Source organism: Paramisgurnus dabryanus, chromosome 14, assembly GCF_030506205.2.
Source record: "Paramisgurnus dabryanus chromosome 14, PD_genome_1.1, whole genome shotgun sequence".
Lineage (NCBI taxonomy): Eukaryota > Metazoa > Chordata > Actinopteri > Cypriniformes > Cobitidae > Paramisgurnus > Paramisgurnus dabryanus.
In genome coordinates, this window is record NC_133350.1 from 6741897 (window position 1) to 6769811 (window position 27915).

The 27915-nt window shown below is 37.1% G+C and overlaps 1 protein-coding gene across 2 annotated transcripts; it reads left to right on the top strand.

Annotated features, from left to right (window-relative positions):
- The first annotated feature begins 518 nt into the window (after nt 1-518).
- On the top strand, nt 519-27507 carry LOC135718795 (uncharacterized). 2 transcript variants are annotated; one of them, XM_065241042.2, is made up of 18 exons: nt 519-1151; nt 3265-3435; nt 3530-3633; nt 3742-3856; nt 6089-6166; nt 6398-6513; nt 11532-11688; nt 13350-13480; nt 13616-13712; nt 13818-14135; nt 14299-14430; nt 14812-14964; nt 16862-17079; nt 22107-22275; nt 22414-22551; nt 22872-23582; nt 23983-25318; nt 26537-27507. In XM_065241042.2, exons 1-18 carry the CDS (start codon nt 678-680, stop codon nt 26587-26589), a joined length of 4671 nt encoding a protein of 1556 aa, XP_065097114.1. In that variant the 5' UTR covers nt 519-677; the 3' UTR covers nt 26590-27507. The 2 variants fall into 2 exon arrangements, with proteins under 2 accessions (XP_065097114.1, XP_065097115.1); XM_065241043.2 differs by having other exon boundaries at nt 22414-22545.
- The last annotated feature ends 408 nt before the right edge of the window (nt 27508-27915 follow it).

Below are 27915 nucleotides of genomic sequence, written 5' to 3' on the forward strand. Positions count from 1 at the left end.
GTAAACATTTAGATAATCGTATGAAGCTACCACAGCGTAAACCATTTGCAGCCTCCTGCATCTATTCACTTAACAGTTTAGTATTTATCTATTCATTTAGGTGTGGGGGGAAAATAACCACATGTATATTTAGGTTACCAAAAAGTGCATGAGCTGTGAAATGAGGGGGGCAGAGTTTCATCAAAGCCTGGCATGTTGTGCATGGATGTTTCATGTAATCTCAGCAAATGGACTGATATAAAAGGCAAAAATAATAGAAACAGAGGATAAAAAAAAAGATAAAGAAAAGCATTACATCATTGCATATTGGAGTGGGTAGCAAGGCCTCAGAGAGCCGTGTTTCAGCCTCTTATCAGCCCACAACTTCTTATTATTTTGGGAGGAAGCTTTTACAGCTCGGGTTTATAGCCCTCTCTCCCTCCAAATGGGGCCGTGACTGTGCGTGATGACCTCACCCTGTTTCTACTAAACTCTCCCTAACTCCTCTCCTTCCTCCCCCCTGCTTTCTCACAGTCTGTGCAGGGATCAGGGCTTGCAAGAGTCACATTCTCCACTGTTCCTGAAGCTCTTCTATTGGGACCGCCTCACTTAGTTGACTGTCAACAGATATTACACGTGTGTCATTGATTTCTTTTCATCTCGGAGGATTTTTTTAAGGATGTTTTTCAGTTATATGGATGTTTGTTCTTCTTCAGTGCATATACTTGTATAAAGCAAGAGGAGCAATGAAGAGGATACAACCTTTCACTATCGGGACCAAGTTATCTGTTCCCACAGAGACGAAATGTCCGGATTACATAGGCACCATCCTTCCTGTCCCAGCTGTGGATTGCTGTGAACTGAGAAATGGCTCATACAATGAAATTTCTCCTTTAGGTAAAGAGAGAGCGCCCACACCCCACAATTCTGCACCTATGGAAGAACTTTCCGAGGAGGATATTAGGGAAGAAGAAGGGGACTCTGGTTCTCCATCAGCTTCTTCTAGATCTATCAAGAAGATTGCAATGTGTGGGAATGCCGAGAGCCAAATGAACTGTCATGTCTCTAACTGTAATGCAAGTCACCATGAGACAAACAAAACAAACACATCGACGGAAAAGCTGTTGGCTGTTGAGGAAAGATTGAGTGACAGGTCTGCTTCACAGATGGAGGTGAGATGGTCTGCACATTGTTTCAATGCTTTGCATACTGTATGATGGTCATAAAATGGAAACTATTTAAAGATAAGAAAAAATTATATGCTTGTTTTGTGCATGGCCTATTTTTTTTTTTAAATCTAAAAACTCCATATACAGAATAATATATTAATAAGTTATTGTTCAAAAAAACTTCAGAAAACGTTTCTGTTTATTCCCAAGTTTAAATTAAATTTTGAAACTTAGATTTTTTAGTGTATCCTCAAACTTTTGCAACCATTGTATATTGATATACATTTTTTATGAATAGGCCTACATAATTATATGTTACACTTTCAGAAATAAAAATACAAAAGCTGTCAATTGGGTGGTACACTGTAAAAAGTAAAAGTTAATTCAACTTAAAATTTCACTTCTGGTGAAAAATTTAGGTTGAATAAACTTAATTTTTTTAGGCATTACAAAGATTAATTTTGTCAAATTAAGGTGAAAAAACTTTTTAAAAAATACTTAAATTGGTAACACCTAAAACATTTCAGCTTTTTTAACTTACATTTTTCACTTAAGTGAAAAAAAATAATTTGAAAAAAAAGTAATTTTTTAAGCATTTTGATCTTTATTTCTGATAGTGTACTTATTGAGTGACTTTTTAAACACACACAAATCATACCCTAAATACCACAATGCCATTGCCATAACTTCAAGAAATCGCATTACATTTATTTATTTACTTACTTACTTATTTATTATTATTATTATTATTATTATTATTTGTATTATTATTTATTATTATTATTATTATTATTATTATTATTATTTGTATTATTATTATTAATATTTTTTTTACAAATGCTTTTATCCAAAGCAACTTTTGTCTGCAACATTTTGACTAATGACCCAACAATAAGCATAGTCCGCGAAGCTACGTTTTCATTTAATTTTTATGATTTTCAAGTAGAAACGTTTTTGACATAGAAAAATGTTTGCATGTACTGCTGTTGACATGTTAATATGACTCTTTTAATGATCTGTTTGTTCATTTATTACATTTACTGAGTTTCCATGTGCAAAACCAGAAACCTAATTTCTCGTAGCAGAAAAACGAATACAAGAACACATTGTCTTATTGTGAGAGGAGGAAGAAGAAGAAAAACAACTGTGTGGATTATTACAGTTTTGCACACTGTGCTCATAGCGATGAGGTCATAGTCAGGCCCCTCATTACACAAGCCCACAGCGCAGATGAACTGGTAATTTCCACCAAAAAAAAATAAAAAAATAGCAACAAGGTCCAAACGGAAAAAGCAGAGGGAATCATTTGAGATCAAACTGGTGATTAAACCAGCTACAGTTGCTTTAATGATATTAAAAACTATTTGGCTAAAGGTATCCTAATACTTGAAGTATACGCTACTTTACATACTTTATGCTGTATCTGCATGTTTGTTTGTGATTAACATGTTATTTGCAAGAAGGCGTGGCTTTGCCTGCCATTAAACTGTTTTGCAAAGGAGGTAGTCGTCTCAGTGTTGCAGAGGGGGCAAAAAAATCGAACGCAAGACCTGCAAGCGCAACTGGATTTGTATGAGATCATTGTTTGGCAGTACCACACCTTGCTGCAGGCTTGTGTATTGTAGGTGGGCCGACCGGCAAAACTCTTGCTATTATTGTACTTTACACTCCAAACTACATCACATAAACCCCCCGTGGCTACTAAACACAGGTGCATAATCACAAGACGTTTATTGTGGAAACCGTAAAGGAAAAGTCATGCTTTGGCAGCAAAAAAACTTGTTTTCGATTAATGTTTGGCATGTGATCTTCTGAGTGATCTTTTCTAAGCGATTCTGTCTTTAATCTGTACTTCATGTACCCAAACAAACAACATGATTTTATTGCTTAACAGCTGAGAAATGGCAAAAGAAGCAGAACTTGGCTCGTAAGGCAAATTAGTTTTAGCAACACAGAATGATGTCATAGATTTTGGGGGAGATACAGCTGTCGGTCAATAATGTGAGGCCATTGCTGACCATATTTGCACAACTCGGAGCGCAAATGAAAACCATGACTGGTAGGATATCTGTACAATAATGCTTTATTCAAGCCCTGACATACTGTGTTTTTACAGACTGATCCATGGACTACAAGAGGAATGAAGATGAAGAATCTTCACTTTGATTATAGTACGCCTGCATTTCCACATGATCAACCGGAGGATGCATCTCACAGTCAAAGGAGAGACCTTAAAGACTTTGAGAACTCTCTCATTCGACTGACGACAAGTCTGGACCTGTCACAGGTTATACTGACATCCACAAGGACCACTTTGTGCCTTTCTGTTTATTGTACTTATATTAATAAGCATATCAAAAGCAATTTATCTTCTGAACCAGGGGGAACAAGAAATGCCTCTTCAGAAGAAGTCAGAGGCTGGAGATTTAGGATTAGAGGGAATGCTTAGGAGAAGACCAAACCCAGGGGACCACATTGACAAATCGTAAGATCATCATGTATTTTACACAACATTTATATTCTTTATTGATTAGCATCACCAATGTCTATTATATGCAAGCTGATCACAGTTTCTCCATATGTCATGTTGCAGGTGGGTGAAACTGAGGTCACTTTTAAAGGACTATCATCAGGATCTCATACTGGCCTTAGAGGTTTCATCATTTTACCAACAAGCTGACAACATCATCAGCGCCATTAACTACAAGGTTGAACAAACATGAACTTCACCATATACAGTACAGTATATACCGTGGGGAAAATAAGTATTTGACTCATCAGCATTTTTATCAGTAAGGGGATTTCTAAGTTGGCTATTGACACAAAATTTCCACCAGATGTAGCCATCATGCAAAATTTTGAATTCATACAAAGAAATCAGAACATTTAAGTATACAAGTTGAGTCATAATAAATAAAGAAAAATGAAACAGGGAAAACGTTTTGAACACATGAAGAGAACAAGGTGCAAAATGGCATAGAAAGCCAGGAGATCACCTGAAATCTGTCAGTATTGAGAGAAAAACCCTGCCCCCTATCAGTAATAATTGATATCAGCTGCTTTAGTCCTAATTGGTGGCCTATAAAGGCTTTTCATTACCCAGGAGGCACACAGGAAAGACTTAATGATGGGTAAAAGCAAAGAACTCTCTCAAGATCATTTTGATGGCAATGGTTATAGGTAGTGATGGGGAAATGAAGCTTCGAATGAAGCACCGATACTTCTCTTACTGTTTCGAACCATGATTCGAAGCCTCAACGAGGGTGTCGAAAACAGCGCCATCTATTGGCTAGTAAAACATATAGCAGTTGCTTCTGGAAAAAGCTCCGTCAATGAAGCAATAAGCTGATGAAATTCAGATGAATATTAATATTATGTGTACAAAAAAAGCTTAGACAACATGTGTGTGAATGGTCAATATAATAAATGTATTTACTTATTAAAGTGTGGCAATAAAGTAAGAGTATGAGTTAATATTCATATGATTCAATATTGTATTGTACAAAATAATGTTCACACGCACATAATAACACACGCGCACACAAGTATAAGTAAATACAATACTATATATACAATATAATGTGGGACCAAAATGTGAATAAGGCAAATAACTCATAAAAACCCTCTAGGGTTCGAACCTTCTGACACGCAAAGCGAAGCGCGCACGTGACTGTGCAGAAAGTGAAGCTTCATTTGTCATTGGTCACGTGATTTCAACGTTAACAACACAAGCTTCGAATCAAAGCTTCATCTGGCACGCCCACTTTTGCTCAACACAAGCTCCGAAGCCTCGCTTCAAATGTAACATCACTAGTTATAGGCGCATTTCCAGAAAGCTGAATGTTCCTGTGATCAAAGTGGGGGACATTATCCAGAAAAGAGTATCACTTCACCATAGACCGGCCACGATCAGGTGCTCCACGTAAGATCCCTGTCCGAGGAGTCCAAAGAATAATCAGGAGAGTTCTCCAAGAGCCAAGAACCACTTGGGCAGAACTTCAGGAAGACCTTGCATCAGCAGGTACTGTTGTTTCACTGAAAACTATAAGCAATGCACTGAACCACCATGGCATCAATGCACGCTTACCACGCAAGACTCCATTGCTAAACAAAAAGCATGTTGAGGCTCGGTTAAAGTTTGCATGTGGAGAAACCTGTGGATTATTGGGAGACTACAGTAGGGTCACATGAAAGCAAAATTAAACTTTTTGGCAGTCATTCTACACACCATGTTTGGAGAAGAAATGGCACTGCCCACCACTCCAAGAGAACCATACCAACAGTTAAGTTTGGGGGGTGGAAGCATCATGGTTTGGGGTTGCTTTTCAGCAAGTATACTGGACATTCTGGATAAAAATCTGCTGCCATCTACCAGAAAGCTGAAAATGAAAAGAGGATGGACATTTCAGCAAGAAAATTATCCCAAACACAAGGCCAAGGAAACAATGAAGTGGTTTCAAAGAAAGAAAATCAAGTTGCTTAAATCACATAGAAAATCTATGGAGAGAACTGAAGATTAAAGTTCATAAAAGAGGCCCAAGAGAACCTTTAAGATTTAAAGACCATTTATGTGGAAGAATGGGCAAGAATCACTCCTGAACAATGCAGATGACTGGTCTCTCCATACAAGAGGTGTCTAGAAGCTGTAATCACCAACAAAGGCTTTTCTACAAAGTATTAAATAAAGTGTGTTAAATACTTATTCCCTGTGTCATTTCACTTTGTTTATTATGACTCAACTTGTATACTTAAAGGTTCTGATTTGTTTGTATGAATTCAATAGTTGGCCTGATGGCTACATCTGGTGAAAATTTTGTGTCAGTAGCCCACTTAGAAGTCCTCTTACTGATAAAAATGCTGATGTGTCAAATACTTATTTTCCCCGCTGTATGTATGGTTAAACCTGTCTGATTAAATCATGATGTACCGCTCCTTTGCAGAAGAGTAGTGTATTAATGACGGATGTTTACAAAAGCAGTCAAGACAAGGAGACCAATGAAATTGCTTGTCAGATCAACGTAAGTCTACAACTTGATTACATGTGTTCTTACGACTGTTTTGTTTTTCCTGGACAACTCTTTTCCCCTCAAGCGCTACAAGGTCATATTGTTATAAGGTTGAACCAAGTAGTGGCCTGTTGTATTAGTCTCACACACAATTTTTTCTTCAGACTGTGGCAAATGAACTCCAAATGAATGATGTCATTTCCTTTCATGACCCCACCCCTCCCTGGACAACTCTCTTTCCAGATGCTGAACGAGTCTGTGTCTCGCCTGTCAAATATCCACCCAACCCTGGCCAGAAGAGTTACATTTAAACAGGCCGAGGTGAAGGAGAACTGGGCATTTCTCCAGGAGTTTCTACGGTAAATGACTCACCTTACAGCCATTGTCCCTGTGTAAAAAAGCAGTAACATACACAAGTCATGTGAATGCAGGGCTTGATTTAGTAGATTTCATCATACTAAAATGGATTTGATTATTGTAAACATGCAGCAGTTGATCTGACATGTGGTTTAGTGATGTAATGTTATGGTCTTTAATTTAATATTGATCTATTGAAGTCTCAGCGAGTGCACATACGTTTTTAGTAGTTGTTTTGATGCAATTATAATCCTGAACACATTGAACCTAAAAACAGCTTATTTCCAAATATTTCCAAAATCCCTTTAAAAAAGTTGCGCTATGTTTACAACACCAAGTTATGTTAGTTATGCACTAAAGTCGTATCTACTTGAATGAGGAAAGACAGTTTTTTTTTTAAAAAAGCATGCTAAAATCACAATTAAACCACATTTTCGGTTCATTTCAAATGCACCATAGCTTGTGTTTCTTGAGCTCTTTTTTTTTAGGTCGTTTCAACTACTGCACATTTGCACAAATAAAAATCAGTGGCAGCTCGTGACTTATTTTCCGAGGAGGCACGAATGTAAAACTCGTCAAAACATCGTCATGAGTGTGGATCGTCATGTCAAAATATGTGTTCTGTGGGCCAGGTGAACCTATGTGCATTGTGCGTCATGTCAAAATTCGTGCCTTCTACAGACGCTTCATGAGGGTTTATGATAAAAGAGACGCTAGTGATTGCTAAATACTCGCTTAACCTCATCCGTAATTTTTTTCGCAAAATCCGCAATTTCTCGTGTCACCCAGCACAAATTTCTATAAATAGTTTATCGTGTCTGTGGCAAACTTTCTTTATCGTGTCATTTTCTATTTTGTTTTCTCATAGGTTTTTCCTATTTTTTACCATTGTCGCTTGGGGTTAGAATCACTTTCTGCGACATCCCAAACCCCAACTTTAACCCAAACCCCAACTCAAGGTGAGAATAGTCTTAAAAGCAGAAGAAGAAAAACATGTAGAAACCAATGCATAAAATTACATCCTAACCCAAACCCTGAATCTAACCCAAACCCCAAGCTACAATGATTTAAAAATAGGGAAAAAATTATGAGAAAAAAATAACACAATAGAGAAAGTCGTGCCACAGACACAAAAAAACTATTTATAGAAATTTGTGCTGGGTGACACGAAGAACATTTGTGCTCCAGTGGCACGAAAAACAGTGGAAAATCCTGTCAATAACACAAATACATTAATCAAATATTTTGTGACATTAACACAACTTGCCGTGAGATAGGGTAGCACCCTTTCGACCCGTGTGCAGCAGGCACGTATTTTGACATGTAGCGTGATGCACATAGGTTCCCATGACCCACCCTACACATATTTTAACATGACAAGCCACACACATGACAACGCAAATACATATTTGTTTTTTTGTTTTTTGCCACCTACTCAGAAGAGGATAGTAAAACTGTGAAAACTTTGAATTCATATCACTATTATATTATTTTTAATGAGATGTATTAGTAGTTCTAACTGTAAAACATTGTCTGTAAGATTGTACACTAATTTTATAGAGCTAAATGCATAAAATAAATCAGACCATAATATTAAAAGGATAGTTCACCCAAACATGAAAATTCAGTCATCATTTACTCATTATCCCCATGTTGTTCTAAACCTGCATGAGTTTATTTTGTTGAATACAAAAGAAGAGCTTTTGCTAAATGATGGTAAACACACAAGCCTGGTTGATGGTACCCATTGACTTCCATAGTAGGACAAACAAAATACTTAAATACTTATGTAAATGGTTAAAGCCAACTGTATGCTTAACATCATTTTTCAAAATATCTTCTTTTGTGTACAGAATAAGATAACTCATACAGGTTTATAACAACATGAGGGTGAGTAAATGATGAATACATTTTCATTTTTGGGTAAACTATCCCTTAAAGTGGCATTTGCTTATTACAGGGTTCCCATGGGTCATTGAAATCCTTAAAAGTTTGTGAATCTGGGGGGGGGGGGATTCAAGGCCCTGGGAAGTTTTTAAAAATATACATTCATAGATACAGGTCATTGAAAGTGCTTGAATCTATTTTATGCAAGAAGTTTTCTGGAAAAAAAAATCATATTATTCCCTGTGTAGTGTAGGATAATGTCATAAAAATTCTAGACTTTACGTGCTAAACTTTAAATCCTTACATCTTCTGTATGCGAATGTTGATTCATACCAAAATGCTTCTTTGCATAGTTGTGTTTGACACATGAAAATGTCTCGGGTTACGTATGTAACTGTTGTTCCCTGAGAAGGGAACGAGACGCTGCGTCTCCCTTGCCATACTTCCTGCGTCCCTGTAACGCTGTATTTGGCAATATTTCAGATAGCGATATACTTCCTGCACCTTGTCTTTGTCGTTAAGCCTCACCATTGGATGAATATGATATTCACATTCAGATGCACTTACCACTGGAGGCGTCCCCAAAGTGTCACTGCAGTGATACAGCGCGAGTTCCCTCAAAAGGGAACTGTAACAATGTATCTTAAAAGGTAACACGGTGTAACCTTGCTCTCACTTGAAATGTGTCCCCACATTTAGTCCTGTAAATTGAGGGTATTGGACCTGGAAAATCCTTGAAAGGGCCTTGAAGTTTGCCAAGGTGTGGGAACCCTGTTATTAAAAAGCATATCCATTAACATTAAAGATTAGTGGCTGTGCTATGTCACCCTTCTATGAAATATCATATCTGGGGTCTTATCACAGCTCACATAACAGCTTGAGATGCAGAATTCCCTGAATGCTCGCAGCATTATGGAAACTCAGATTGGAGCATTACCTATGTGCAATAGTATGAGTTGTGAAAGATTTCAACAGGAGTGTGAATGATTTAGGGCTAGAGAATAAGAGTTGGTTATTGAGTTTTATAATAGCAGAAGATTTAGCTCCTGCTCTGGTGCAGATGTGAACAAGAATATCTCATGTGTTAGGTATGAAGATATGATGGGAGACAGGTACTCTGTCAGAAATGTGCAAATCAAATGAGGGAGGAATTGATACGGATAACCATCTGCTGGCTGTCATACTATAACTCACACGACTAATGCGGTTAAATCTGACAGCTCATTATTTTGTTGCTTTTAATTTATATCTGTTAGTTTTGAGGCCGATTATATGCAAATGTACTCCAAAATGTGACCCTGCCTATGAAAACCCAATTTAAGTCATTTTTTGTTTGATTTACTGTTTTAACATAAAATCATGCCCGATAATGTATAATCAATCTTTGATATTATAACTTTCATATCTTAATATTGACTAAGGTCATGTCAAAGATTGAAATTAAAGTGAAACCAATGAACTTTTATGCCCCTAATCTCATAATTTGATCATGAGATTTTAGCCTGGATTTTACAAACAGGGTTACTATATGCACATTTATTTATTCTGCCTTTTAAGTTTATAAAATGTTATTATTTCGGTGTTACCAGCTGCAGAAATTTCTAAAAAAAGTTGATCCTTTTTTTTACAAGGTTTACGTAACTGTAGCCTATTGAATTCAAGATTCAAAAGTTTATTGTCATGTACAGGAAACACTCTTACAAAATTCTTACTAGGGATGGGCATGATTAATCGACAATCGATAATTGATCGTTAAGAATTTAGTCGATGACATTAATTTGTTATTGATTAATCGAATACTTTTTTTATCTAATGCAGGTTGCGTTGCCTAGCGTAGCGCGTGTCTTGAAGCAAATAAATGAATTTCACTGTGTGGCAGCAATTCAACATTTTACCACCAGGGTGCAATATTTGACACCATACTCCGTTATCTGTGACCTTCCGTGTTTTGATTTTAAAAAATAATCATGAAGAGGTCATGATTTTTTGGAACAAATGAGGTCTCTGTTTAAGAATGCGGCTTGCAGCTGTAGGTTCCGCTGCTTTAGAGCACGGCATATTCAAGCGCATATATATTCCGTTTGTCTAACTAAATGTAGTTTAACTGTCTGCCACAAGTGATCTTGTAATAAAGGTCTCATGGAGGAAAACAGCCTGTATTTTTGTATTCAACATTTTTGAATTATAAAAGTTAAATAATAATTTTTTATTATAAAAATATTAACGACTAATCGATAGTCGATCGTTAATTCTCCCGACAATCGACTAAAAAAATTTAATCGAATGCCCATCCCTAATTCTTACTTAGTGAATCTTCTAGCAGCCTAAAATATGAAAATGAGGACACAAACCACAAAAGTAGACAATACTAAATTAGCCAATTGCAAAAGTGCAGGTGTGCGCATATGCGTGAATGTGCAGTGTAGACATGTACAAGCTGCATGGAGCGTAACGTAATATACAGAAAAAGACACTTGACCAAACATTCAAAGTGAAATATGCAAAGACAACTGTCAATCAAGCCAGTATTAAAAACAACAAATGTAGAGTAGGCCGACATATTAAAACAAACAACAGTTAAATAAACTCTGCATAAAAACACAATGTCAGCATAAAGTATAAACATCTTTTTCAAATTAGTCTTGGGATCAACATCAGAAGAACGCTTTGCTTTCAAAAGAAAGCTGTCCTCTTGACAGTTTTGGGGTGCGGTTAACCACTACCTGTTTTCTCTTTTCTTTCACTACCTGTTTCCTAGTCGACATACCTTTCTGCCTTTTTCAACAACCCCTCTATCAACGGTTTTGCAAACACACACCTTTCCTGTAACTATGAGCTAATCAGACAAGAGAGAGGTGACCTCATCGCTTGCATAGCTGCCAGCAGTTATATCTTTTCAACCAAAACAATGGCTGCAAACGTTTCTTCCAGCATTACACAAGTAGAATAGATATGATGTTAATGTTTTATGTTTTTATATTCCAAACTTGAAGATTTAGTGTCTGTGGTCTGAGTGATGTTAATTGCAGGATATATTTGAAATGTTTAGGTTTGGCAAACGCATTTGCGGACATCTGAGGTAATGATGCCCTTGTGGTGACATTAGAGGTATCGTTTTGTTCCGCCTATACAGGAATCAGAAGACAGATGTGTGTACCAAACGACAGTCATCTTCACCCACCGATCCTCTCACCGCATGCCCTGACTCACAAAGCTTTGCTAGAAATGAGGGTCATAGCGTAATGGGAAAAGACGTCAAGGAGGAGCAGAACCGTCTCAGAGGATTTGAGGTTAGCTGCACTCCATCCAAAAACATCTGTTAGCATGTGATTATAAATGGCAAGTCATGACTACATAGCATAGAAAAGGAGATCTGGACTGGATTTCTGTTTGGTGAGACAATCTTCAACTCTGAGGCACTGGACAGACAACCATTTTCAGACAATGATATTAACTTTTGTTACTCATATTAAGATATTCCTTAAAGGGATAGTTCACTCAAAAATAAATCAATTCTGATTTCTGTCATCATTTACTTAAGTTGTTACAAACCTGTATAAATGTCTTTGTTCTGCAGGACACAAAGGACCATATTTGTGATCAAGCTAAAACAGGAGCACCATTCACTACAACAGAAGGAAAAATACTATGGAAGTCAATGGTGTTCAAAAACGGTTTGGTTAGAAATATCACTCAAAAATCTTGATTTAGGTTCAGCAGAACAAAAAAATTAAAACAGGTTTGGAACAACTTGATTTTTGAGCAATGTTTCTAACCAAACCGTTTTAATACACCATTGACTTCTATAGTATTTTTCCTACTATTGCAGTCAATGGTGCTCCTGTTTCCTGACTGATCACAAATATCTTATTACTTATTTATCACAAATATTTCTTTAAAAAAATACATTAAAGAAATGTATACAGGTTTGAAAGAACTTGAGGGTGAATATTGACGGAATTTTAATTTTGGGGTAAACTGTCCCTTTAAGAAGTAGAAACAGAATATTAATGACCCTTAGCAAATCCATTTGAGTTCTTAAAATTCCTTACTTGTGTTTTAAATAAAGGAAAACACCGTTTTTCATTTTTTTGCTATGTTCTTACCTTAACTTAGACAAATAAATACATACCTATCTTTCTTCAATGCGTGCATTTACTCTTTGTACAGCACGTTGTGAATGAGTTAGCATTTAGCCTAGCCCCATTCATTCCTTAGGATCCAAACAGGGATGAGTTTAGAAGCCACCAAACACTTCCATGTTTTCCCTATTTAAAGACTGTTACATGAGTAGTTACACGAGTAAGTATGGTGGCACAAAATAAAACTTGGCAATTTTTAGCGGATAAAAAATTAGAACTATATTGTACGGCGGAAGAGCACTTACATCATCACTCCTGACTACTCCCCCTCTCACTCAAACTTCCGTCAATATTACTGCGCCCAAGGTCGAAGTGCTGCAAACTAAGTGCTATTTTGCCATACAATATAGTTCTCATTTTTATCCGCTTTAAAAATCGCCATGTTCTATTTTGTGCCACTATACTTACCCAAATAACTACTCATGTAACAGTCTTTAAATTGGAAAAACATGGAGGTGTTTGGTGAAATCCCTGTTTGGATCCTAAGAAATGAATGGGGCTAGGCTAAATGCTAACACATTCATGATGCGCTGTACAAAGATTAAGTGCACGCATTGAAAAAAGTTGAGGTAAGAACAAATAAAATATTGAAAAATGGTGGTGTTTTCCTTTAAGTCAAAAGCTCTCACCTTGTTCACCCGTTTCATTTCCCACCAGACAAACATTTTGATTGCTTAGTAAAGTAATAGCACACCAAGTGATCTGATCTTTTTCAAGAAAAAATGGAAATTACTCTTGACACTGTGAATTGTCTATGATTATGTCTAATCTACGCCTGGGAATGTGCCTGAACTTGTATTTCTCTGTAGTGTTCTCAAGGGATGTGGGCCCATAGGATGTGGAGTCCAACTGAGGAATGTTCTGTTGGGAGTCGCGGCTCGTTGTCGGAGAGCAGCTGTTCCAAGCTGGACAGCGTCGAGAAACTGGACATAGACAGGAGGTACAGTAACTATTTACTTTACAATGATTGTGTGGAGGATGAACTTAATGATCCATGAATGTGTGATGTCATTCCGTGTGATGGATTTCAAGATGTAGTTGAATGCAGTTTGACAAACAGTTTATGTTTTCTTAGCTGTTTTACCCAGATGCCTGAAACAATGATTAATCCGTCTACTAAACATCTCGTAACCTGCAAGATGTCAAGCGAGTTGACACCATCCAGTGAAAATGTAAGGGATAAGACTTTATACCATGATATTCATTGTAACTGATGTCAGAACAAGATCTTATACATTTATATGCTATATATCTCACCTCTTTGGAAATCAATACAGGCTCATCTGTGTTTGAAAGACAACACAACTGTGAGCGACATAGAAGAGAGTGACTTCTCAAAGCAAAGTTCAGATCACAAAATAGAGGAACTCCTGAGTCAGGTGGAGATCCTCTGGGAGGCTCTGCAAAAGAAATATGGAGAGAATGATGAGATTAAACCTCATAAAAAAGAACCTGCTGGAAATAAGCCTGATCAGATGACATCAGATTTCCCACTTTCTAACCAGCTCCCAGAAAGTGTAGAAGAGGGAAATTCTGGGATGCTTGCAAAGTTTCTTGAACTTCTGGATCCCAGTGGATATCAAAAAATGAGTCAGGTAAACCAAATATCAGAAATATCATGACCTCTAGTTCAGTAAAATGTTGGTGATGATTACAGTACACATATTTTCAATTAATAATGTATTTGCATATGTGTACATTTTTGGCAAATTAGAAAAAGCACACAATGCCACTTATACAGTTGTAAATATGTTTAAGGATGCTACTAAAATGCATGATAGTCCAGAAACAGCTGATGCGGCAGAAATGTCATTGGATCAACTGGGTGGCCAAAATGATGGAGAAAGATCACCAAAGTTTCACCAAACCACAGAGGAGCTACAGATTTTGGTACATGATCAAATTTTACACATGGAAATGTATGGTTTTTTCTTAGATTAGGTAAAATATCAAACCAAGTGGAAGATATTTAAAGTAAGATAGCACAGACAATAAGCTTATGGTTTAAAATGTAGGTTATACATTAATTCTGGTTAAATGTAGTGGAACATGTGAATACTGTACATTAATGTAATGATGGTGTCCTTTTGTGGTTAGTCTTACATACATACATCATTTGAAAATTACTTCAGGATCATGCAGTTAAAAGTAAATATGCGTGAAGAAATCTGAACTTAGTTTTATATTTTTTGCATATTTTGTTATCTAATATATTAAAACTCTTAGATTTTCACTTAAAGTGAAGTTTACAGCAGATTTATGTTTCCTCAGCTGTCTACTCTGACACTACGTATAAACCAGCATCTTTCCCGCTGTGCTGAGCTTAGTATGGATCTCCTGGACATAGAGACAGACATGACGGTGCTTTGTGACCCAGAACTGAGTGAACTCGATGGACTACATGAACAACAAGATGATCTAGAGGTCAGATGATGATTAACCTATGCTAAACTAAGAGTTGAAATTAACCTAAGCATTTATAGACGGTTTCATCGGACGCACGTGATCAGGGCCGCATTAACACTGTAAGGGGCCCCTGGGCTTTACCCTTTTGTGGGGCCCTTCATCCACCAGAATTACAGCCTACATTCACACAATCTTTATAATAACCCTGCTGAAAAAAACAGCATCAAACCGGCATGAGAATTATGCTGGTCTATGCTGGTTTAGCTGGTGGTCACCAGCATACCAGCACCAAAACACAACATATGCCGGTCTTGCTGGTATGACCAGCATGGGATGCTGGTGCTAATGCTGGTTTGGTGCTGGTATAGCTGGTGCTAATGCTGGTTTGGTCCTTGTTTAGCTGGTGCTAATGCTGGTTTAGCTGGTGTTCACTAGCAAACCAGCACCAAAACACAACATATACTGGTCTTGCTGGTATGCTGTTTTTTTAGCAGGGCACTAAGTGCAAGTTGTCAGGCTTTTATTTTGCTGGAATAAATGCAATAACAAAATATTAAAACCATATCAGAATGCTCACAATATACACAAATATCACTGCATAACATATACACATAGTCCTAGCTAGAGGTGACCCGAATAGTCTAAGATTCGATGCTTTGACAGGAGAAGCCTGATTCGACTACTGCACAGTCGAATCGTCGCAGATGTGTTATAAAATGAGGATCATTTAATTTTGGCTGTATAAGAGTGCACATTATCTGATTTCACATATAACAGCTTTCTCCCAATATAAAAAAATATACAGCCTATTATGATAATACGAAGTACATAATATGTGAAAAAGTAGCTTTCAATAAATATTTTTAAAGTCTGTTAATTGCCTAAATCCCGTGACAGGGCTACACGTCCATATCCAGAAACCATTGCAAAGTCTCTTTGTTTCTGCAATTTAAAAGACAAAACAGGCAATTCTACACTTTCGTTATTTTAAAATGTATTTTAATATTTCTTTGTTTTTATTTAATTTATAGATTATTTAGTGTTATCTGATTAAACTATTTGTGGCTTGTGTTTTATTCCCCTGCGCATTTAGGCATTTTGCACCCATGTTCTGCACCTTATTGATTCTGACTTCATTTTGTTTTTATTTTTTATTAATTATGAAGGTAAATTCTGATCTAATTTAAGTTCTGTAAGTTTTGGATTGCTTTCCGTTGTGTCGATGTTACGCTGTTGCATGCTGTCACATTAAATTAAGCCGAACGCGCTAGGTGTTCTGCGTGATCATATTTAGGCGTTCATCAAACTAAACATCAAAAAACAGATTTTTTCGACAAGTATAAGTTTTAAAATGTATTTAAAAAGGTTGCTTAACTTGTCAAAAGTTGAGGTACAAAACAGGTAAGCCGTTTTTTTTTCGGTGATGACACCGAATATCTCTACCGAATCTGACACAATTGTCTCTCTTGTGATTTAATAATATGGTCGGTGTTAACTTTCAAATGATAGAAAAGAGATTCCTGAAACAAATGTTATAAGAAACATCAGAGAGACGCTCGCGTTTGCCAGATACTCGCATAATCTCACATGTAATCAGAGTTTACTGTTAAGTGTCTTGCATTTATTTTGTGAACGTGAGCGTCTCTTTTATCATAAACAGTTTTGACACGTGTGCAGCAGGCACTTATTTTGACAAAACACATGATGCACATGGTTCACATTATTCAAGAAACACATATTTTGAATTTGCGCCCCCCGGAGGAGCAGTCATGAGCCACCACTGGTGTTTACACACATCCACTTAAAACCGCTTGAACCAACTTAAGTATGCTGGTCTTAGCTGGTCAACCTAATTGGTTGAGGGGTCTTTTTAGTCGGGAGTTCTTATGCTATTACCATTTTTTTGTCTAAAAAGGCTCATTATAACATCATTGAGGGAGAGGTGAAAGAGATGGAGAAACTAGCCGGTCAACCACAGATTCTGTCCCCAGAACAGAGAGATCCTCTCAGGGAAGATGTTCAGGCAATCCTGCAAGCTTGGGAAGAAGTAGGCCGCAACATGGCTGAGAACAGAGGTCGCCTGGAGAAGTTTCATCAGATTCAGGACTACTTCGAAAAATATCTTGCCATGATGTAAGAAGGAAAAATTTGACTCATTTAGATCATAACAGTTCCCTGACTTTACTATGGTTCTTAAAGGCGGGGTGCATGATTTTTGAAAAACACTTTGAAAAAGGGAGTCAGGCCGAGTACCAAAACACACTTGTAGCCAATCAGCAGTAAGGTGCGTGTTTACTAACTGACATTGTTGCCTGGGTTGCGTATGTGTGGGACGGGTCTCAAAAGAAGGTCCAGATTCTATTAGGGGAGAGATCATGCACCCCGCCCAACTGGTAGAGCAATGAGTGTGAATTCTAAAAACAAACTATAAACTGTAACTGATCCTGAAAAGAGAGAAGAAAATATATTTCTTTGTGACTTCATGTTATTTTGTCATCTGTCACTTGACGTTAGGCAAGTGCCAACTTGGACAGTTTGTATAACATCATGACATGCTCTCATTTTTGAAAACCATGACCAAAACTAAACAAACTAAAAATAATACATGACCCAGACATTACATGTGATTTACTGTTTTCTACATAAAATCACACTACATAAAGTAAAAGGCATTCTGTGAAATATATGTGTTAAAAAAGATAAGTGAATACAACCATTGATGCTCCTAATCTCTGGATCCAATAACTGGATTTTACAGACTGGGTCCCAAATATGCGTTAAAGGGCACATATCATGAAAATCTGACTTTTTCCACATTTAAGTACTATAATTGGGTCCCCAGCACTTCTATCAACATAGAAAATATGAAAAAGATCAACCCAGTAACTTTTGGTAAACCATTCAATGCAAGCATGTGAAAAAATAGCTCATTGAAATTTGGCACCCCCCTGTGATGTCAGAAAGGGATAATACTGCGCCTTAATCTGCACTATCCAACCACATCACTCCCATTTAGTGCAGAGATCAGCTCATTTGCATTTAAAAGGACACACACAAAAGGCAAATTTTTGCTCACACATACAAAGTGGCAATTTTAACATGCTATAATAAATTATCGGTAACGCTTTAGATTACAGCCCGGAAAGTACTACGTAAGTACAGCGAATTTACAGCGTATGTTTCTGTAATTATAGTTTACTTATGAAGTACGTACGTGTAATTATAAGGGAACAATTTATAATATTTGGGGAATAAAGGGGTAACAACCAGGAAAACAAATAATATATGCAGTAAAGTACTGCGTAAGTACAGCGAATTTACAGCGTATGTTTCTGTAATTATAGTAAACTTATGAAGTACGTACGTGTAATTATAAGGGAACAATTTATAATATTTGGGGAACAAAGGGGTAACAACCGGGAAAAATACAAATAATATATGCAGTAAGTATTTTAGATTACTAAACAAAACTTAAAATTCAGTTAATGTGTTTATGCTATTTATTAGTACGATACAATTTATTTAGAATTTTCAATAAAGGTTACTTACCTTATGAAAAAAAAGAGTACAGGAATTTGTTGGGTCATCAAGCAAAATTAAAAATAGGCAAGGCAACTTTGGTGAAAACAAAGCAAGCAAAACTAGAACTACACTCTTAGAACAAATGTGTTAAAAACAACACATTGATTCTGGGACGACACACTAAATGCCTTGTCCCAAAATCCACCCATCTCTGTGTTATTATGGAAACAACACATTTTGTGTTACTTTTAACACAACTTTTGTTATATTTTAACACAACTTGTGTTATATTTTAACACAACTTGTGTTATATTTTAACACAAAATCAACACAAAATGATATATAGTGTGTTAAAATTACACATAATGTGTTAAAAACTTAACACACAAAGATGTGTAAAAAATTAACACATCCTTTCTAAGAGTGTATTTTCTGTAGTTACTGTTTTGTGTTGTTACAGTCTAAGTCAAAAAATTTTACCCCCTTGTTTCACGTAGTTACAGAGTAAGTACAGAATCTGCGGGCTGTAAATTAAAGTGGGACTTGTTACCACCTTGTTTCACGTAGTTACAGAGTAAATACAACATCTGCGGGCTATAAATTAAAGTGGCACTTGTTACCCCCTTGTTTCACGTAGTTAAAGAGTAAATACAACATATGCGGGCTGTAAATTAAAGTGGCACTTGTTACCCCTTTGCTCCGAAAATATTATAAATTGTTCCCTTAAAATTACATGTATGTACTTTAGAAGTACACTATAAAACAGAAATGTATGCTATAAATTCGCTGTACTTACGCAGTACTTTACTGCATATATTATTTGTATTTTTCCTGGTTGTTACCCCTTTATTTCCCAAATATTATAAATTGTTCCCTTATAATTACACATACGTACTTCATAAGTAAACTATAATTACAGAAACATACGCTGTAAATTCGCTGTACTTACCCTGTACTTTCCGGGCTGTAATCTAAAGCGTTACCAAATTATCTTTATGGTATTTTGAGCTAAAACTTCTCATATGTACTCTTAAGACACCAAAGATTTATTTTACATCTTTAAAAAAAAGTTTTGTGAAATGTCCCCTTTAACTTTAACAATCCAGCTTCATGTAATTCATTTAGCATATTGCAATGCTGGGAGTTATACGCTGGGGGCGTGTCCGATGTCTGCGTTGAAACCACGCCCCCTCTCTGTAAACTGCCGAAGGGTTGTGGCTAGACGAGATACAGCTACATCCAAATCTAGTGAAATCTCGCTTTATGAGCGCAGTTTTTCATTCTAATCCTACATCCAAACCCAACACTTAAGCAGTAGCTGTATCTTATTTAGTCAGAACCGCTGTTTTTTTATCCTAATCCTACTCCCAAACCGAACTCTAAACCCAACATCTCGCAAGGTTTGGCCGTAGCTGTAATCCTTCTAGCCAAAACCTCTCAACTTTCAAATTCAACCTGGCTCGCGATTGGAGATGGTCCTCACTGCGGAACACAACATCCAGGGGGCGGGGTTGGATCTAGATCCAACTCCTCCCACTTTATATACTTTGTTCCGCCAAATGAACCAGTATATTTGCGTTGTTGCAGCCCGCAATTAGTTGCAACCTGTGGTCACCAACGTTTGCTCCTATCAATTTAAGTGTACGTTTGATTAATAATATAGTTGAGAAAGATTCATAATTTAGAAAGTATCACAGTTAGGTGTAAGGGGAGGTAAGGACACGTTCCCGACAGTTTGATATCACTGAAGGGATTTATTTGTACATTATCCCACTTATTACACAGCTATTCCTATACGAGTAAATATATAAACTTATTTATTTGATATCTTTTATTAGCAAATTTAAAAAAAAAGTAAACCTGTTTCCTAATGGCTGTAAGCAAAGACGTTAAAACAAGTTCAAAATCCATACAAGATAAACATTCAATTTATTAATTTCTAAATAACATGCCATAGCCTATATATCTTAATAATTATGCATATTAATACTGTATCCATTAATAGGTCTTAAACTGCATGTGGTAAGATTACTCGTAGTAGGCTTACCCGAAATGTTTTACTCCAAAACATTATAGCAAAAAACTTACATTTCACCCTAAAGGCACTACTTTTATTGTAGTCATAAGTGAAGTTAGTTATTATGTCAAAATAATAACTTAATTTAGTTACGACTAAATGCGGAAATGGTAACGCAGCAACACGTGTATGACGTGTCTTGTGGTAAAACTGGCGACCAATGGGATCTCTGGATCGGGATCCAGCTCCGCCCCTGGATCTAAATCCAACCCCGCCCCCTGGATGTCGTGTTCTGCAGTAAGGCGCTACTGCGCGATTGTGCTAGGAGCGGGGCCGTGCTCGGTGGCTCCAGTGCGTCATCGACTCATTTAAAGTCGCAATGAAATTGAAATTTAAAACTATAATTTTTTTGAATATTGTTGTATTTTTTTTTTACAAATGACTTATATGTGTGCTTCATTATTTTTTTTAAATTCATGTGCCCTCATAATCTTTAAAGAGGACAAAGAATGAAAACCATTTTTACCTTGTCTTTGTTGAAAAATGGTAGTCTACCCACATTCACAAACATAAAAAAGTGCTAAACATGCTAAACATCTCAGTCTCATAGAAATTCCTCTTTTAGAAATGTCAACCAGAAAACAGCCCAATCTGAAAAACTGATGCTTATGACTTCACAGGCATCTAACTGCCCCTCCACTTTAAAATAATTGGCTACATTTTTTGAGTGGCAGCAAAGTCAGCCAATCAGTAATAAGATTGCAAGTTAAGCCAGTAGGGGGAGCCAAATAGGTGCAAAACCACTTAGAGCTATCTGAGAGAGGTTTTTAGGAAGCTTCTAAGGCATTACAGACCCAAACAAAAAAAATTTTGTCTACATGTCACATCACAGAACAAGATAAATACTCCGTTCAATCATTCTATGTCACCTTTAATCAAAAACTCATATCTCGTCAAAACGACCTGCCTCTCTTTTGGTCACATGGTATGGCAGGTGGGCGAAGTCAGGGAGAAGATTGCAGCGATTAGCAATTAGCAACACGACCCAACTTCAAACGAACCAATCAGATCTCGATGGACAAATTTAAATCCAGCCCTGCCTTTATTTCACTTCAGAAGCCGTTTCATTCTGATATACGTCACCACGGGAAAAAAAGGCAATCGCCACTTCCGTTTCATGGCGATCGACTTTAAGCCATGACCAAATAATCCTGAACACAGAAATGTGAAAAAAACAGTTTAACGGTGTAACTCCACAATTTAATACTACCAAGTAGGCTACTACACGGTCTTTGTAACGTCCATACATTTCTAACATTTATAATGTGCTTACAGACAAATCTCTTGAAGTGAATGACTTTACACAGACTTTAAGGGCAATTTTGTACTATTTGACACTGTGTTGGGTGTTAAATGTAAATCTGCCCTAAAGCGAAACCTTTTGAGAATGGCTGAACTAGTAATTGGCTCATATTTAATGTCATCAACTTTAATAGGATGTATTTTTCCATGTAAAGCTTTCATTTTCATCTATAATAATAGGTGGTATGTTAAATGAGGTAATTTATTAGATTACACTAATTTGTTGTTTTAATGCCATCCCTCTGTGTGTGTCCTTTAGTACCTGGACCGAAAACAGCAGATCCTGTATTCTCGCTGGCAGCTCTGCTTGGAAAGAGAGTGAAGTTACTGAGATTGATCGCAGTATTGAAACCAAGCTGGATGAGTTCAACAAACTGGCTACAGCTGGTCAAATGCTTGTGCAAGAAGAGAGTCGGTTTGAAAACATCGTGAGTGTGTGATTGATTTACTCAAACTTGCCACATGACAAAACAATGTCTGCCGCTTAAATATGTTCGGGACCATATGCATCCACGAGCATGTGAGGCTCATTATATGTTTGTTGATTACAATCATCATGTCTCCAGATCAAGGAGAGGACAGATGAACTGCAAAGCATGCTGGGATGGATCCAGGTCAACTGGCGTGCTCAGAGAGAACAGCTTAAAGGAGACCAGAATGTGAGACGGGAGGAGAAAAATGATGCTGTGCAGCCGGAGGTTTCTGTATGATTCCTGTAGTCGTGTTACTAACAATAATAGAATAAAATTAAATAAATAAAAGCAAATTTTGAATGTAAAAAAGACAATGTCGTCATTATAGCTAAACAAAACCTGATGTGGTCTTGTGTCATCCTAAAGCTATTTGGCAATAATAACTGGCCGACTGGATACGTTATCCGATATATTACACAGCTGCTTACCAAATGTAAACATAAATGGCCATGAAATATTAATTGGTTCGATTTGGAGCAACAAATAATAAATAAAAATAATGCCGTGTGTCTCCATATATCTCATGGATATTTTTTTCTTTTCCCTTTTAGGCCGTCCTCAAAAATCTCCCATCTGATAGTCTCTGCATTGCAAACACAGACAGCACAGGCAGTTCGATTAAAACACAGCCCTGTCAAAACAATTTCGAGCAACAGAGGAAGCATGACGTGTCCAGTGTTGTTGACCAGGAGTCCTGTCTTTCGAAAACATCCCTTGGATCTAGCATCTGCCTCATTTTGAGCTTTGATGAGCAGTCTTCAGGCATCAACCAAGTGACCAAACAATGGTCACCCAACAATAATGACGCCCAGAATAAAGAGCACATGGAAGAGTCAACGAGTGACATTCAGGTGTATAGTGAACAAGATGGCAACAGTCAATCGCACATGCAAAAGTCTCTGGAAATGCTTCAAGTGAAATCTTCCAGAAAAGAACCGGAACTGAAGTCACCTTGTGGGAATTTTACCCAATCGCTACTTAACAACCAGGAACAACCAGTGCCAAACAAAGAAAAAGTATCCTGTGATTTATTTTCAAGCGACATTCAGAGTTCGTCTTGCAACGACTTAGCAACTTTGCAACTCTCATCAGACTCCGAGCGGATGCAAATGCCGGAGCTATCAGTCGTGCATCATTTACAAAACCAAAAGCCTCCAAGCTCCAAGCAGTCATCTCACATAAATCTACAAACCAGTCAACAGTCGACATCAGAAAAAAACGTCCACCTGTGGAATGAGGTGCCAGCTGAAGTCACTCATAGAGTAAGTATGACTTCAAACAGAGACAGCTGAGCACCAGACGCATTCCAAACTCAAAGAGCTCAAATCCTGCACATGTGTGTGCTTATTGTTCCCCATGTTCTGTACATCCTGTCCCATGTGCTAAAAGAATGACCTCATGATTAAGTTTCCATGGCATTGCAGACTGGTGTGTAGGGACACATAACCGCCATTAGTGCACCGAAAAGCCATAGAATAGGATTTATTAACTTGGCATGCTATCAGATTAGTCATGCTTTGGTTATTACCATCACAGCTGGGTACGTATGCGTCGGAGAACCGTATGATTCAGAATGTGTGTGGGCCATTATTAGTTTGTTTTTATGAGATGTTGTACGCTGTCGAACTCTTATCTAAATGTTTGCATTTGTCTTGTTGACAGGTGTTCACGTATTTGCATGTGTCAGATAGCTACAAATCTGCAGATCGAGCCTCGGAGGCAAAGGCAGATTCACCCCCACCACATACAACCTCTGCTGTGTCTCCCGTATCCACGTCTTCAACGCATTCGTCTTTTGTACATGCACCTGAGAAAGGTGTGGCCAGTTTTGCGTTCACCCTGAACGAGCCAATCAGAAGTAGGGAGGGAGATCAACGGCGACAATCCACGGTTGGCATCATGGGACTGGAGAAGTTTGGTCAATCGTCTAGCATGTTTAGGCGAAGGAGTAACACTTGGCCGGAAGGGAAGACGAGAGGAAACGAAAGTCAGTCGCACTCCAGACTTCAGGTTTGTGTTAAGAAGAGCATGATAATGGCCGATCCTGTGGTTGAAGACGAGTCCACCTCTGTTATGGTTTTAAGAGACAATGCATCTAACGCTGTGAAGACTCCTCCAAGTGGACCAGTTAAAAACATCTGCTCTTATCTGTCTCTGGGATCAACCATTAGCTTCTGTCTTCCCAAGCGTTACCACAGCAGCGTTTCAGAACTGGAAACCAAAGAGGAGATGATTTATAATAACCAATCAGTACCTTCATCCCCAACTGCACATCAGAAACCACATCCAATGAATGAGATAGAACCAGTGAGTGATGCAGAACTAACTAAAGTTAACCCTCGGTTCAATTGCGATATGATTAATATGGAGGATTTAGAAGATGCAATAAATGAAGTTGACACCCAACACTTAGATGCAATATATGACTGCACAGACCCTGTGTTGGTGCAAAAGGGTGTCCCCCTAAACTCAACAACATGTAAAGACCTCAATAACCACAAATCAGCTATAAACAGCAGTAATGATCCCATCAGCCAAACCCAAACCTCTCCTCAACTGGTTTGTGGCTCCCCTTCAGGTAGTCAATGCAGTCTACAGAGTCTCTCTTTATTTGAATGTGGTCATAAATGCCATAGTGTTCACACCAAAATTAAAGACCTGAACAATCACTTATACTACACATCTAAATATGTAAAGATAAACTCACCAAATGTCCCACCGCAGGCTTTGTCGGATGGTCTGCAGGGAGCCCGTAATAGTGCTCGTATCATAAACTGTGGTGTGAGAGACTGCGCTGTTTGTTTTAGTGACACGGTTAAAAAGACTGAAGATGTAGAAATAACCTGTGCTGGAAAATCTGACAGCGCAGAAGGCGTTCTTCAGCCGGGCCACTGGCTTTTCCAACAGGAAGAAGAAGAACTGGAAGATATATGGAGAGGGAAAGTGGGAAATTTAACATCAAATTGTACTCTGGAAACAAATATGGATGAAGAAACGGGTAAGATCACTAATGATGACTTGAACACGTGCTTTTCATTTGTTGTTTATTTATTCAAATTTTTATAAGAAGAGTAAAATTTTTCCAGATAAAATATAAATATCTTAGTAGTGCTGTTTTTATTACTATGCCATCATATGGTTTCAGTCCAGTGCCATATTCACACGTTAGGGTGTGGCTGAAAGATGTGATTTGCCAAAATGTGATGTGATTAGCAAATAGCTCCATCTGTTGGACATACAAATAAATTATGTTCAGCTTTACTGAACAACATTTACAGTAGTGGCCAAACGTGATGTTCAGCTTTTAACAAAATAACAATTGACATCTTTGCTCTTTATTCAGACATTTTATTAAAAAAAGATGCAGTAAAATGTTTGTATGCATGTTTCATTGATGTGTTTGGAGTATAATATGAATTTCAGCTTTGGCAAAAAATATACACAAGTTTAAGACAAAGGCCAGAGCAATGACTACACAATATTACCACGAAAGAGGCTCAAGAAATATTAATAACAGATGTAGTCAGTGAATGCTTTATTACCTGTGAGCCTTTTGTTTTCATATTTTTGTATAAAACTCAGATTCCTTACGATGTGGTTTGCCTTTTTGCCAAATTATTTTGTCTGATAAATCCCTTAAAAGTTTAGTGTTTTATCTCATTTTGATGTTTTAATATATCCCGAGGGGGCATTAAAAGCAAATATTATAAGCAAATATAAAAGCAAATATAGCAAACACATTTTCCCACCCGGGCCTCATTTTTGGCCACTACATTACATTTTGATTTCATACAAGTGTAAGCTAAAGCTATGAATGATTGCTTATATCATAAACAACCAAAAATATACAGAAATAGAGATTTCTGGAACATTATCTTTTTTATTAGAGCTGCAACTGATAAAGAGTGTGGCGAAGAGCATCTGCAATTGTTTTAGATATTTTTATGTTCCAGTTATTAATCAAGAAATTGCATGGTTTTTATTACACTGATGTATACTCTAGGCTGTAAAAATGATGGTGTCTTATGGGAATAACAAAAAATTGATTGCCATGTTGGACAGCTGTAGTTGGTCCCAAACATAGCTTTAAAAGTAGGCCAGTATGTCCCATTAGACTGTAAAGTGTGTTTAAAATCCAGCATGTGAGTATATGCACCACATGCAAATTTATAATAAAATGTTTTACTTAATAGTTAATTTTGTTTTTTAATTGCAGGGTTTTTGATCACTGCCAGCAGGGGACAAGCAACTCTCCCTGTACATGTATGAGATGGATTAGTAGACATGTTAACTTCTCACGTGGGCAAGATGGATTGTGGACCCAGAGTTGTTTTGGTCACCTGCTGTACATTTTTATGCTGTACATGTATTATTTTATTTGTTATTGTATTCTGTTTAAGAAAATGAATGCAAAAAGATTCAATGTGGTAAACTGAATGCAAATCTTCCATTGTTGTTGTGATCAATCTTCATACAGTCATAAAGTATAGACTTAAACTATGAGTCTGTACTCACACTGGGTTGAGGTGGGTCGCTGTTGCAGTGAATGACACACACAAAAAAACCATTTGTTCCAGTTAATGACTAATGACAATGGTTTTGATATCCTAAGTATATATGGTATTAAACAGATTACATTAAAGAAAAATAATAAATACGATATACTAAAGAGACGAATGTGTATTTTTTCCACATTTCCATTTAAAACATTTATTTTGGTTGGCCTTGTGATAAATTACATCTTTCTAGGTGGGTCCAGAAATGAAAACGTTTGGGAATCCCTAATAGATTATAGACAATAGACAAAAGTTTGGAATTGTCATTGCTTATTCCCAACACCAGAGGGAACCCCTAACACATTGGTGTGTCCTGTTCAGAATTAGGTAAGCATGGGCCAACCCATGTGCATTCAAATACACCTCCGTTCACAACATTTACATAAAAAATCAGACGTTTATATCTTATCATACTATTTAACTTTAAATAAACACAGGACTTCATTCAGAAAGAGGCTTGCGTGTAAAATCCACGCTCCTTTTTAACTAGTCTCATTGCAATAAGGTATAGCTACATGATAAAGCAGCTGTATTCACGCAGTTATGAAGCATATAGTATATTGAATCATAATGTATTTCTGCCAATATAATATGTTGTTTTGTTATTCTAATACCTGTGTTTCTTTATTGTTTCCCCATAATAAAGCAAACTGAATAAGTCTCATTGAGATTCATACAGTATGTCGATTGCGTTTAAAAGACTGTAATACTTTTAGGTCACTGTAAAGACACTAGTATAATATACAGGAAACACGACTCTTGACAGGCTATAAGATGGCACGCATGTCACGGAGCAACTTCCATCAGAGCTAAAAATAACTTGACATTTTACTAGATCGTGCAAGGTTGTTCATACCAATAATACAGAGCTTTAATATGGCCATAAGCCAATTTAAGACAAATTAAATAGAGCATTTGTAAGGCAATATCTTACAATAAAGTGCTTCAAAAGAGAACATTTATAGCTCTTAAAATGCTAAATTTCTTTTAAATCTAATTACACCGCTTAATTTATTTAGCAGATGCAATATACTTAACA